This window comes from Aspergillus tubingensis (assembly GCF_013340325.1).
Source record: "Aspergillus tubingensis WU-2223L DNA, scaffold_2, whole genome shotgun sequence".
In the NCBI taxonomy this organism is placed as follows: Eukaryota; Fungi; Ascomycota; class Eurotiomycetes; order Eurotiales; family Aspergillaceae; genus Aspergillus; species Aspergillus tubingensis.
In genome coordinates, this window is record NW_023336276.1 from 659,330 (window position 1) to 673,360 (window position 14,031).

The 14,031-nt window shown below is 49.2% G+C and overlaps 4 protein-coding genes across 4 annotated transcripts; 1 reads left to right on the forward strand and 3 right to left on the reverse strand.

Moving 5' to 3' along the window:
* Positions 1-145: 145 nt before the first annotated feature.
* AtWU_00788 (Rab family GTPase) lies at positions 146-1,081 on the reverse strand (the record flags this gene model as incomplete). Its single annotated transcript, XM_035495903.1, has 2 exons — positions 146-981; positions 1,036-1,081. 2 exons carry the CDS (start codon positions 1,079-1,081, stop codon positions 146-148), a joined length of 882 nt encoding a protein of 293 aa, XP_035351796.1.
* Positions 1,082-5,571: 4,490 nt separating this feature from the next.
* Positions 5,572-6,733, forward strand: AtWU_00789 (DUF3431 domain-containing protein; the record flags this gene model as incomplete). Its single annotated transcript, XM_035495904.1, has 3 exons — positions 5,572-5,975; positions 6,035-6,604; positions 6,676-6,733. The coding sequence occupies 3 exons, from the start codon at positions 5,572-5,574 to the stop codon at positions 6,731-6,733; spliced, it is 1,032 nt and encodes a 343-aa protein (XP_035351797.1).
* Positions 6,734-7,203: 470 nt separating this feature from the next.
* Positions 7,204-10,990, reverse strand: AtWU_00790 (cation-translocating P-type ATPase; the record flags this gene model as incomplete). The annotated part of the gene is made up of 10 exons (XM_035495905.1): positions 7,204-7,504; positions 7,571-7,888; positions 7,962-8,548; positions 8,598-8,946; positions 8,993-9,387; positions 9,442-9,682; positions 9,729-9,999; positions 10,049-10,588; positions 10,650-10,723; positions 10,782-10,990. 10 exons carry the CDS (start codon positions 10,988-10,990, stop codon positions 7,204-7,206), a joined length of 3,285 nt encoding a protein of 1,094 aa, XP_035351798.1.
* A 556-nt stretch (positions 10,991-11,546) lies between these two features.
* AtWU_00791 (FAD-dependent oxidoreductase) lies at positions 11,547-13,069 on the reverse strand (the record flags this gene model as incomplete). Its single annotated transcript, XM_035495906.1, has 3 exons — positions 11,547-12,011; positions 12,066-12,711; positions 12,762-13,069. 3 exons carry the CDS (start codon positions 13,067-13,069, stop codon positions 11,547-11,549), a joined length of 1,419 nt encoding a protein of 472 aa, XP_035351799.1.
* Positions 13,070-14,031: the final 962 nt, after the last annotated feature.

The following is a 14,031-nucleotide window of genomic DNA, read 5'->3' on the forward strand; positions in this document are numbered from 1 at the left end:
AAATATCGCACAATGCAAGCAAACAACGCCGCCAAGCTTCATAATGCAGTCAGTCAGTCATCATCGTGGAAGTCAAATGCAGAACAAATAAGAGACCGAAACATTCATCGTCATCAGATCATCAGAACCAGCAGGAGATAGTAGCTCAGCAACACTGTCCTCCTTTGCGCTTAGGACCTTCCACAATATCTTCCAATTCATCCCCAACACTACTAGGCGGAAATCCCAACCAACTGCGGCGTTTGTCCCCGTACCCCAGGCGGAAGCTCCCATTCCCATCGATATTTCCAGGGGTCAGAGATGACGTCGTTCCATCAAACACTGTCGACGATCGCTGCGATGAACTTGTTCCCGCTTCTCGCTTATTACGCTGCTCGACCAGCTTTCGCGTTATGACACGAAATACCTCCTCGATACCCTCACCATCCTTGGCGCTAATCTCATGGCAGCAATCCCACCCGATATCCTGGCCCCAGAACGCACTACTGCGCTTGCTATCAACGCCTGCAAGTGTGCTGGATGAGTGCCCGCCCAAGCCGGCCGTCGCGGGTGGTGTGGATGCTTGTGTTGGGTAGAGCTGCTCGGCAACATAGGCGATTGTGCGTTCGAAGGGGACTTTTCGCCGAGAGGGATCAAGGGTAACAATATCGGTCTTTGTTCCGACAACGTGAATCACAATGGGGTCGTCTTCGACAAGGTTCTTCTTCAATTCCGCGAGCCAGCCGGTCATTTCTTGGAAGCTTTGCTCGTCGGTGATGTCGTAACAGAGAAGGCAGGCATTGGCGCCGCGGTAGTAGAGACGAGAGATGCTGCGGAAACGTTCCTGGCCGGCTGTGTCCCAGATCTGAAGTCGAACGATGGTATCGGAGGCGCTGTCGAGGACGCGTTTGGTCACAAAGGAGGCGCCCACAGTCGAGGCTGTAGCGGAGGGGTTGAAGTCGTTCTTGACATAGCGATCGACAAGCGAGGTTTTGCCGACGCCTGGACGGAGTTAGTCGGGTGGAGTCTGAGAGGAGAGAGGAGGGAGAAACTGACCTTGGGCGCCGAGGACAACAATTTTAGCCTCGAGAGAAGAGCTCATGGCGGGGTAGAGGCTAAGGTGGGGTACCCGGAGAGCTGGATTTGCATGTTCCAGCGGATAAATTATCGCTCGGACGGATGAGGGATTCAGGAGGCGTTGAGGACGGGACTTGGTGAACAAAAGAAGAAGAAAGGTTTGGAACAAAGGCGAGGAGAGGGTTGGGGACGTGGGGAGAAAGACAAGAGGGAAGGAAGGGAAAAAAGGGAGAGAGAGAAGGGCAGCGTTGAAAGAGCGAAAACAAGAAAAGGGAGGGCGCGGGAACGAGGCTCAAGGAAGAAACAAGTTAACCACAGCCATCCAGCCAAAGCGATGGATTCAAGCCGGCATGACAGGGCAGTGCGCGGATCAGCCGATCACTTACGAACCTCCACCCGATCAGGTGTTCGTCTTATTTGTTTGTCGAGTGAATGTCTCTGAGGGTTAGTGAGGAGAACGAGGACAGGTAGAGGGGATGGAAGAGGATGAAGGAGGAATCAAATCAGTCACCGATGAAGAATGATTCAGCCCCAGCTGAATCATTCAGCATGATCCTTCTTGGCCCCTTACGTGCTTCCTGGCCTAGCCCCATTGTTTCAGCCACAGACTCTATCAACAGGCTGAAAATCTTATAGCACTTAGCAGTACTTTGTACCTCGTGTTCGTGCTCTCTCACGGCAACCCCGGCTGTCAAGGTGTCAGCCATGCATTGCCTGGGTTATGACAGGTTGGGTTGAAGCAGGTCTTCTGTCCACCGACGCAATATATTTCCTTTCAGCCGCAAGTCCCAAGAGTCTGGGTCTGTTCAGGGCACAGGCCACTGGATGGTACCACCGTCCCTAAAGCATTGATAGTGCACAATGGTGGCTTCAGTATCTCTTTAGTTCGTCCTGCCTAAGTAATCAGCGACCGTGCACTTGGTCCTCCGCTGACGGGCGGCACCTTGCAACTCGCAATATCCAGATGGGACTCCATGCGATGATTTCGCTTTCTATGTATTGCAGTTGATTGAATATTTGGATACCAGCAGGTATATTTGCTCGATTTGCTTGTCACATACTGGATGTCTCTTACTGGCGCTGCTAATATCAGGCTGGATGGGAACATCGAGCGTGGCAATTGGATTAGCGATCATATCATAACCATATGACGTTCTATGCCATGAAATTATTCCACTTGCTGGGTAAAATGAAAAGCAACATAAGGACATAGTACAGAAACCTCAGGCTTGTGAGTCCTGGTCGCCAGCACTCGGAGTAATTACATGAGATGGCGTTAACTAGTATCTGATTACCTGACAAAGTATTTACAAAACAACAATAAAAATTATTGTTATAAAATAAATGAGCTATATGTCCTCAGCTAGTATTCAGCTCCGTATATTGTTGTGTTGTGACGAAACAAGAGTGGTGCCATAAGGTGTGCTTTGATACTAATATTGCCTGATCGGGAAACCTCATATAATCAACAGCACTACCCTATGGAGCACTTACTGTATCTATGTAATGTAAAACAATTCCATCCTTAACTCCGAGCATAGATAGTACTATTCAAGTATGTATGTTCCGAATCGCTTTTGGCTCGTTAAATCCCTACTATGTTAGGCAACCTCAATACCTCGCTGACCTATGACCCACCTCTCGCAAAACAAAGCCAAATGGCAGTTAAGCTCAATTGACCCGACTGATGCATACGATCGCACATCCATTTCCTGAATATATATCAACTGAGTGGATTATCAATTGGCTAGTATCGGTTTTTCGTAGTTCCATTTGAGACCATCGACAATGGAAACGACCGAGGCTAATATGGGATTGATCCCCGCACGCATTGTTAACAACCCAGGAATACTAGCACCAAGACAATTTCTCCAGAGGAATAATCCGATTGCTTTTCTTGATTGATTCAAGTTGGATTGGAAGCGTAGTGAGTATTCAGTATTCGTAAAAGACCGATAGTTAAAATAATCCAGTTGCTCCATGTTGACACAGAGCCAATGATGCCGCTCCAATGCGGAAAATATATCCCTCACAACCTAAGTTGTCATGTTGCCCAGCCAGAACCACAATGTGCTCTTGTTGAATTCCATACAACTAAAACATCATGTTCAGTTCACGCTACTACTCTCAACTACTTATTAATCTCTTCTGTTCGATATATAAATACAATAAATTAACTGAATGAGCTCGAAAGCTAAATACTCATAGATCAAAAAGCATGGACGCTGTCATACTGCTTAACATCACATGCTCATAGCCGGGGTAGATCGTCGCACGATAAGCAGTGTCACCACGCGATAATAGTATGTACCGCAGACCATAAGTACCACCGCAGTACCCAGCCTGATTGAACATAGCCCCAAGGGATGATTGTCAATAATGCGAATTGATGCCATTGGATTTCGGAATTGGCTACTGCGCTCATTCTACACAAACCTGAGAGTGGTGTCTTATCCTGCTAATGTGTAGATAGGCGCTCGTATAGACGCTCGTATACTAGCACAGTTTAATATTATTCCATGTTATAGGCCACGGTAGACATAATGGACAATTCTGCAGACATAATTCCGTCCACTGATGCATGGACGAATAGACGGATTGGCAGGGATCATGTGGGGGTGAAATTGAATCTGATTGATTGATTGATACGCTTATGTGCTGAGACAGCTACTGAGTTACGTACCTCAGTAAGCTTCTAGGTTAAGCTCTTCGCTACTACGCCGTAAGTGATAGATCATTTGCATGCAATCCTTCGAGCGGAAAGGGTGATTCTCGAATCTGGGGTTGTCCTCTGGGTTGGAAATGCCTGAGGCGCAATCAGAACAGCCCAGTGCAATATTCATCATCCCTCAAGTATGAGCAATTGCATATGGTAAAAGAAAAGAAAACCAAAGACAGTGGGGTAATTGATTGCTCGTCAATGAATTGACCCTGCAGCTGGTCGATGCTTGGTTGCTTGGCATACTCAGATCCTTGCCCTCTATGGCAATATTGTCGGCAACGACAAAGACAACAAAACCCACTCATTGTTTTGTTATGAGTTCAGACATTGATCTTTGATTCAGATTTCTTTGGTTGTAGGGTAATATAGACATCTACCATGATGTCAGTCATACTCTTACTTTGTTTAGTGAGATGATCAGTTTCAACACTGCTTTGCACCGCTCTCACTGGTAATCATAGTGTAAATTACAAGGTAAAAACAGCGAAAAACGGCAGCAACACAGCCCTGCTGACGGGTGGATATTCAGGGTTCAGCCGGGAGAAGCCAGCTGGCCAGTAGGACTGGCCCGAGTGGTGGGACGTTTGAGATAGACTCGGTGGCTGTGGATCGTAACCCGATTAGAGACGGGATGGGATCGGACTTGCCTGCCACTGTCACTGTCACAATGTTTTCTGACAGCGCAAGTTGCCGGACCAGGATGAATTTCACTGGCTGCGACAGAGATGATCCTCATTGGAGGCGGGGGTTATGGTAGTATTCTTCACGGAGAAACTTTGCTGCTTTTGCGACCGGTCTAATGCATGGAGAGTCGGTTAGTATCCTTTGGACCCTGGCGATAATGTGATTGTCGCACGGAGCCCGACGGATTATTTTTCTGCTGGGGGGGGGGATCGGCAGTGGATGGGGAGAGGAGAGAAAAGGAAAGGAAAAAATTCAAGCGAAACCTTTAGCGAAGATAATGGAAAATCCATGCGAGGGATCCATCTGAATCAGGGATTGTATTGTACTTCTACTTTAAGTAAACATCTGAAACTAGCAAGAGGCTGATGCTTTTATCTGCTTCCTTCATACTATGGTTTAAAATAGGACGAGGGCGAGAACAATTACTATTTAGACACTACTCCATCCTCGACAAAGCTTGATCCTTCGCGCCCGAGTCTAGAATGATGACCGAGACTATTTATACCGACAGGTCTGAAACACTTTTGGGATTATTGTTTTACCCGACTCCATAGTAATCTCGCAGTTCATATCCCCGAGTAGGAAGAAGTACTAGTCTAACTGCCTGCCTGCTATTTAGGCTACCATGTAAGTAACAAGCCTTGTTCACATACCGTATGTAAGTAATATATCACCGGTAATTCAAGTAAATGGTAAGAATCCCTGATGATCCCGCCCGGAAACCCACCAATCGGCGCCAAGCGCCCCCCCAGGGAGATAAGCCTCCAGCGGGCGGGCGTCCGTCAGAGTCAGCAAAGTCGCTGCCCGTTAATTCAGAGTTTATGAAATTATTTGCATTTCAATTTTCCATCGTTCGGCTGTTCTTTCCTGTACTTCCCATAACCCCGTACCTGGTAACAATCCCGTCGTCGTCTTGTTAATTTCACCAAACCAACCTAAACACTAAACCCCTTCGTCGGATCTTTCTTCCCACGTTGCCTGTTTCTCCTTCTCTCGCTCTCTCTCGCTTTCGCTTTTCTCCTCCTTCTCCCTCTCTCTCCCCCTTCCTTTCCTCCCTTCCAATCCCATTCGATAGTCTCAGCCTGGGCTTTTCGCAGGCGCGTTATGAAATGAGACTATCCTACCGGATTGGTGCGGCTGCACTTATCATCCTCGCCATCATCCTTATTAAACGCCACCTCGATCTCGTTCAGGATGATGCGCGCGTTCAGTCCGGCTGGAGTTTCAGCTCCTTCTCCGCCGAATCTGCAGCGGATGGCAGCAGCAGCAGCAGCAGCAGCAACAATGTGAACAGTGGCAACGACGGGGCGTCGACTCCGAAGAACTCGAAACCAATTCTTACCGGCAACGACAAGAGCAACAGCAATGGCAAAACCAAAGGGTCCTCCGACGATTCGGCCGTCTCTCGGCCGCTCTACGAAACCACTCCCATTATCGTCCCGAATGATCGCGTTATCGTCATGGCAAAATTATCCACCGAGGACACCAGCTGGGTTAGCAATGATCTGGCCGAGTACGTATTCTCCTGAACCTCACAATCAAACCAAATCTCTAACCATTACGAATCACCAGATGGCGCAACGTCATTTATACCGTCGACGACGTAACCGCATCCCGACACACCCCCAAGAACAAAGGTCGCGAATCCCTCGCCTACCTGCAATACATCGTGGACCACTACGACGACCTCCCCAGCACGATCGTCTTCATCCACAGCCACAAAGACGGCTGGCCCGGAGCCTGGCACACCGACACCATGGCCTACAGCAACGTGGATTCCATCCGAGCCTTACAAACCGACTTCGTGCAACGAAACGGCTACGTCAACCTCCGGTGCCAGCAGACGCCCGGCTGTCCCGATGAGATTCGTCCCTTCCGAGACCCCCCGCAATTCGGAAAGACGGCGGAGCGTGTGTACGCGCAGGCGTGGGCGGAACTTTTCAACAACACCGACGTACCGGAAGTGGTTGGAGTAGCGTGCTGCTCGCAATTCGCTGTGTCGAGGGAACAGGTCCTCAAGCGGCCATTGGAGCAATACACATGGTTCTACGACTGGGTGTTGAATACGGGCTTGTCGGATGATCTGAGTGCCCATGTGATGGAGTATACATGGCATATTATTTTTGGGAAGGATCCGGTCTAGTAAGTCCCCTCCCCCCAACCCCTTTACTCTAAGATTATTGGAAAAAGCATAAAACTAACAAGAAATATAGCTGCCCCGACGCCTATCAATGCTACCAAGACGTCTACGGCAATCCTTATTTCTGGTGATTTCCGTCTGAACTGTAAAGAATACCCCCTCTTGTTTCTCATGGCTTTGCGGGCTGCTTCATTATTTTCCTTTCTACATTGTAATCTTTTTTTCTTCATTCCGATTTTGATTTCCATTTTTTGGCTCCGGATCTGACGACTCACGTGCGTAACTTTGGTTGTTATGCTTTGCTTAACTTGCTTTTTTCTTGGTCTCGAGGTGTTAGCTTGTACATGATTGGGAATTTCTTGGTTGAAAAAGTCGTCTCGTTGAGCAATATACATTATGTGGAATTATTATCATCTTTTTTATTGAGTTATTGTGTTTGGATCGTAGGGTATATTACTATGCAGTACTCTTAGAACCATGAAAAAAGAAGAAAAGAGGTATCAGATTACTACTTCCTACTTAAACTAACATCTACCCAACTCACCAGCTAACAAACCCCACAAAGCAAATAAAATCTACCCCAGTCTATCTTAAGATATATCTACCAAGCCAACCGATCCAACACCCCACCAGGCCACCTCCTCACCCCAGCCTTCCGCAACTCATCCAGGATAAGAATTCCGAGGCCAAAAGCAGCAGGCAGGAAATAATGTTCCACGGGAACACTACTCGTATCCAACACCCTCTGCAACGGCGGGATATACAACCAGAAGACGGCCATGGCCAAAGCGAATAATATTGCTGGGAAGAGAAGCAGATTCTGGGTCTGTTTGTTGAAGGCTGGTGGGTGGGAGAAGATGGAGAGACGTCTGGTTCGGACGGCCATGAGGTTGAACCATTGCCTGTTTAAATTTGATTATTGTTAGTGTGGGGGTGGGTAGAGGGTGGGGATAATTGGGGATGCGTACATGACTACAAGGTTGATGAAGTAAACGGAGCTTGCTTCGTTGAGTCGAGCATTGAGCCAGTCGGAGTCGATGTTGTTTGGGGTAGCGCCGAATTTGAACCAGAGGGCTGAGAAGGGGATCCCGTTGCGTTCGAGGTACCAGAAGGCCATGGCGAAGGAGGCGATGGTTTCGATCATGCCGAGGATGCCGTAGGCGTGGAAGATTAGTTTCCAGTTCACGAGGCGGTTTTGTTTCGGTTTGCGGGGTGGGCGGAGGAGGACGTCGGCTTCGGGGGCTTCGTAGGCCAGGACGGTTGCTGCGGCGCAGTCGGTGAAGCAACTGCGTAGGAGTGTATGTGAGTAGGGGGGATGGGGGTGTGTGTGGAGGTGGTATGTGTGGGTGTAGTGCTTACCAGATGATTATCATCAGGAAGGAAGAGAGGACTTGAGGAAGACCGAACACCACGCTGGTGAACACGGGCCAGAACTCGGAGAAGGAACCGGCTGGGAGTAGATAGACGATGGTTTTCTTTAGGTTGTCGAATACTACGCGGCCGTATTGCACTGCTTCGACGATGGCTGAGAAGGATTCCATCAATACCATGTCTGATGCTTCGATGGCTATGTCGGAGCCGCTTCCCAGAGCTATTCCGATGTCTGCTGCTTTGAGGGATGGTGCATCGTTGACTCCATCGCCGGTCATGCCGACAATTTCATCGCGAGCGCGGAATTCACGGACGATACGCAGTTTCTGCTCTGGAGTGGTGCGCCAGAAGACGATCTCTTGGTACTGACATAGCTGTTCCCACTGGTGGTCATTCAAGCTCATGAGTTCAGCCCCGCTAAGTGTGATTGCGGTAGTAGATGGTGTACTAGGTGGCTTTTCATCGTAGTCAGGGAGCCGTTTCAAGGACGAGGCAGTGTCGACTGGACCGTGAGTGGTGACGATACCGCATTGTCGGGCGATGGCGAGAGCAGTGAGCCCATAATCACCAGTCACCTATGTGCGTGGTTAGTAGAGAATTAAGCTTCCATATGGAATATCTTACCATGAAGATGCGAACTCCCGCGCGCCTCAATGTTCTGACCACGTCTGGAATCTCCTCTCTCGGGGGATCAACGATGCCTACCAGGCCGACGAGAACCAAGCCCGTTTTTGCATGATTCATGACCTCGGATTCGAATTCTCTGGACGAAGGAAGAGGCATGATATCTGAAGCTGGGAGGACTTTACGTGCAAGCAGGATCACGCGTTTGCCTTCGCTAGACCACTGATCCTTGACATATTTGATGTGAGCCAGTATTCTTCCGTCCAGAGGCAGCACACTTCCATCTGTGTCTACGATCTGTGTGCATCGCTCAATCAAAATGTCGGGTGCGCCCTTTATAGTAAGGAGACTGAGATGATTAGCACCAGCAGTGACTGGGGAAAGGGTGGACTAACGTATCGTTCCGCTTGAACTGAGCTGATTCAGCTGCGGACATTCCAAGACTCAATCCTGCGGACTCGACGAGACTGAAAGTCCTGATCATAAACTTATTCTTGCTGTTGAATGCCAGTTCGTATGTCTTCCGCCAAGTGCGCCGCAGCTCTGCAACAGAACCAAGGCCTTCAGAGAACCTCAAGACGGCCTGGTCAGTTGCATCACCGTGGATTTCCCTCTCGTGGAGGGGCTGGTTCATAGACGAGGCATCGAACTCTGCTGCATTGCAGAGGCCAGCAATACCACGAAGCTGATGTATTCCAGTTTTCCTTCCCTTGATCACCATTTCGTCTCTCGCTAGCTCTGTGCTGAAACGAGACATTGAGAGAGCGCAGTCGGTAACAAACATTTTGTTCTGTAGCCAGACAATGTGTTAGGAAGGGCTAGTGACTGATCATACAGAACTTACCTTTGTTAGGGTTCCAGTCTTGTCGGAACAGATCACAGAAACCGCACCCAATGTCTCGACCGTCTTCAAAGACTTGCACAGGATTTTGTTCTTGCTCATGAGATTGGCGGTAATGGTCAAGTTCGCAGTCAAGGCGATTGGCAAGCCTTCTGGAATAAAAGCAATCGCAACACTGACACAGTCGACGATCAGGGTTGGCACGTTAATCCAGCCGGGATGGTCGACTCGGAGCCATGTAGCCCTGTAGAGGTCAGCAGGTATGAATAGAACTATCAGAAACCGCCTACCAAACAATGATAACGATGATAATCATCGTGAGCATAATGAGAACGATCAGCAATACAAAGCGCAAGACTTCCTTCTCGAGGGTAGTCAGTCCTTTCTTGGGCTCGCTTGTCAATTTAGCAATCCGGCCAAAGACAGTCGAGTCTCCAGTAGAGACAACGACACCGACTGCACTCCCAGTGACGCAATGCGTTCCCTGAAGTCCAATGCAGTGGGTTTCAAGGTAGTTGTCATCCGTGGAATCGACAGTCCCGTTGACTGGCAGCGACTCGCCTAAACAATCCATTAGCTCATGCTTCCAGCTCCTCAGACAGTATCTTACCAGTCAAGATAGACCGGTCAAAGCACACATCATTGGAGACCTCAACCAAGCGCACGTCTGCAGGTAGCTTGTTTCCCGCTTTAAGATGCACCACGTCTCCAGGGACAATATCCGGGGCAGAGACTACGACCAGAGAGCTGTCACGGAGGACTAGACAGCTCTCGGGTAACATTGCGGTGATTGAAGCCATGACCCTTGAGGACGACCAGTCCTGCCACGCATTGAAGCCTGCCTGAATGAAGAACACAGCCAGCAGGACAATGGCCAAGGCAAGGTTTGCCGGAGCGGGAGGCTGTCCCAAGGGCTTCCAAGAAATGAATACAAGTATACAGCCGATCAGTAGAATGCCCCCGAAGCCCTTGAAGAAATAGCCAAAGATCTGCCAGAACCATTGATGTGGTAACGGAGACAGAGCATTCTTCCCAAACTCACGGACCCGCTGCTGGACCTGATCATGCGATAAGCCTTGAGAGATATCGACGCGCCATCGCTTCTGTATTTCCTCGGGCGAAACCATGTGCCAGTCGAGATTGGACAGATCTAGGAAGCTATCGTTAGCAAGGAAGGCCCTGAAGGGATCAACAGCTGAGTGGTCTAGTACCGGTCGCGACATTGCTTTTAGTCTTTGCAGCCTCCGCTCGTTCACGGTCTCTCGCCTCATCGATATCAAATGAACTACCCAAATGATGTCAGAGCTCAACGAACGTTTATCAACACCGAGTGCAGCACTGACACTGTACGATAATGAATTGGCAATGAAAGGGAGGGATCAACGGTCGCTCTTCGTGCGCGACTGCGAGCAGAGCTGTTGGATGCCACTGATGTCGTTCGCGAAAGCTGCAGAGGGTCTCTTCTGGCTGCTACGCCTTTCTCTTCGTCACCTTCTTGCCAGCGGAGACGAGTCGCTTCGGCATTGAGTGACACGCCTGACTTCGCATCCATCTTAATGAACTAGAGGAGCTCAGTTCAGCCGGTTGAGGGGAAGACAACACCACGCGACAAAGATCAGAACAGAGCAGAATAGAACGCAAGAATATTTGGTGTGCGGCAATTTAAACTCCCACTGTGCCCGCCAGCTTTTATAGTTAGAAGTGGAGGCTCGGACTGTCAACCACGCGCAAGGTCTGTGCGGATGCCATGCGAGCTTTGCCTCATGACAGATTGATAGAAACCCCAGGGCCGATGACACCTGCGGGTTTTACCAGAACCAGTGGTTGAGGAAGTTTGGACCGGAGGATGGAGCGTGGTTGAGATCAGTGGCTTGGGTAAATCCCTCAAGCGTGTCAAAGACGGCGGACTACTGTTTAGCACTAACCCTCACCCCTCAACCAGCCATTAAGTCCCTCACTCTGATCACTTCTGGTAACTCTAGCCTACACAATGTAGCTGCCTGTTAGATCATTTAATTTGTTTCTGAGGGAAAAACTGTGCAGTGAATAATAAAATCCTGTCATTCTTAGACACCGACCACCCTTGGCCGAGAAAGCTGAATCATTGTCTACAACACCAGGGCATGCAAAACATGAAACATCAAGCTGGTTGCTGCTGCTAGGGGTAGTATTATTACTTGCCAGTTCCACACACTTTCGCGTTCTTTCTTCTCTAGAACTTGCTGCGTACTACTCTGTTGCAGCAGTGGTAAAGGAAGATAATCCACTCGTGCCGTACGCGAGGTGATCGAAGTGAGCAAGCCAATTCCCGTTCCATGGAAGCGTGAAAGAAACACTTGATTTAGCCTGAGCATCCAGCTCGTTGCCGCTTCTATGCGGACCGCACACTGTGAGATGAGGAAAAGACCCCTGGTTCTGCGCTTACGTGAATCTTCCCAAGCCTTCAACATTGGAGTGAGTCGATCTTCCGTATACAAAGGAGTGGACCCGCGGGCGAAGAAGACTAGATGGTTCGCAAGCGATGCGGCGGATTCAATGGCGCAATTGGCACCTTCTGCTATATTCGGTGCCATCTATACATCATTGTCAACTACCCTAACAAGACGCATTCAAGGCGTGCGGGTTACCTTGTGTACCGCATCCCCTATTCCTACAAACCGGCCCCAGGACCATCTATTTTGGAATCCCTCTTCCAGTGACGCCACAACGCATGTCTCAGAGCAGTTGAAGACTTCGCCAAACGTGACATCTCTGGTGACATGCTTCTTCAGAAACGGTTCGACGATCCTGGATACATAAGCGCGGTCGGAAGTATGGCGCGGGATCAATACTGGCATCATTGTGCGCGCAATCGACATAAACCAGCAGACTCTGGCATCTGCTCCCACCATAATAACCGTTAACCAGCCATGTCCATAAGTCCGATGGACGTCTCCTCTATTCAGCTTGGGAATTGACTGAGCGATACCGAAAACACCAGCGAAGGAATCGGTCAAGGGAACCTCGGAAAACCAGCGAGAGCTGGCAACAGCCCCATTGGTTGCACGGATATGATGCCACATCTGCTCACGCACAATGCTATGAACACCGTCCGCGCCAACCACCAGATCCCCTAAAACACTCATTCCATCTGCGCTGTGCACCGTAACATTATCCGGAGATGACACTATGCGGACGACCCGCCGATTAAAGAACAGCCGACTGCTCCGAAGGCGAGTATATAAAATGCCTAGGAGTGCCCGTCGGGCGATAACGAGGACAGGATAATCAAATCTACCCGAAGTCAGTCCACAATCTCTTTCAAAATCATAATCGCCGCATACCGTCCGAAAGATCGAATTCGTCCCGCATCAACTCGTCGCAAGAGGTGTCCGGTTTCAAGCCAAGTGCTGTGCGATACCATGCATTGACCTTGGTCCAGCACGTCTTGATACAGTCCCAACTGATCAAGAATCCGGGCGCCATTCGGAAGGATGGCAAGCCCAGCACCATCCGGGTATGTATCGGATCTCGCTTCGAGAATGGTGAACTCGATTTCGGTGTTGGACAAACAGTGGGCGAGAGTCAGGCCGGCGATTGAGGCACCCACAATGATAACGTGGAACGGCCGTTGACTGTTGGGTTTGGACATTGCCGCAATTCTGAGGCGGGCATGGTCTAGGAATTTTGCCAAATAGCTAGAGGGTCATGACGAAGAAAGAATGGTTATAATAATAGTTGAGCATGTTAGTGATAAGCGTAATCAGGTGGACATAGTAATATCCTTGGACTTGGGATCAGGAACCCCAATGTTCCATATAAGGAGCTCTGCTGGAACATTATCGACTGGGACATTCTGTCTGGTCACAGGCCACGGAATGGCAGGTACGACCGGTAAACGGTCAGGTCGTGGCTACATCTGACCGCTTGTGCTACTCGGGTAGAAGCAGAGATGAAGGACGTAAGCTCAGACATCTGCACATGCTACGGTCAGTATGGCTCCCCACAGGCCTGATTAGATATCATTCTAATAAAGTAGTGTTGTGTATGAACCTCTGTCCCTGGTCGCATTCCTCGCAAAAGATCGAGATACCCTAATCTCTTCAGGACGATACTTATGGATTATAATAATCCTGCCATAAGTCTCGAGACAACTTCAAATGGTTATCTATTAATCGCTAATCCTCATTTCTGGGATCAATGCTTTGATGTGAACACCAACACGGTAGACAACTCCCGCAAGTAGCCTCAACCTTACACCCAAGTCCAAACCCCAGGGCATAGTTCGCATAACACTCAGCTAACACATCGCGCCTAGCCAGCCATTAAGACAGCACCAACGAGTAATATAATTCTGACTCAGTTAAAGTTAGCTCACTAAATAAGTTAGTGGTCATACGGGCTAAATTAACGTTAAACATCCATGTCAAACGAGTCCACAACACCCCTGTAGATAATAGTGTGGTGGTGGTGGCTCGGGTAAGTGAGTTTAGTTAGTTAGCTGGTGGGTGGGGGTGTAAGCCTAATAATGCTTTAAATCTGTGTGTGTGAGTGTTTGAGTGACCGGGCTTACGGGAATTGCCAGCCCGCTGGAAAGACAATAGACAATATCTA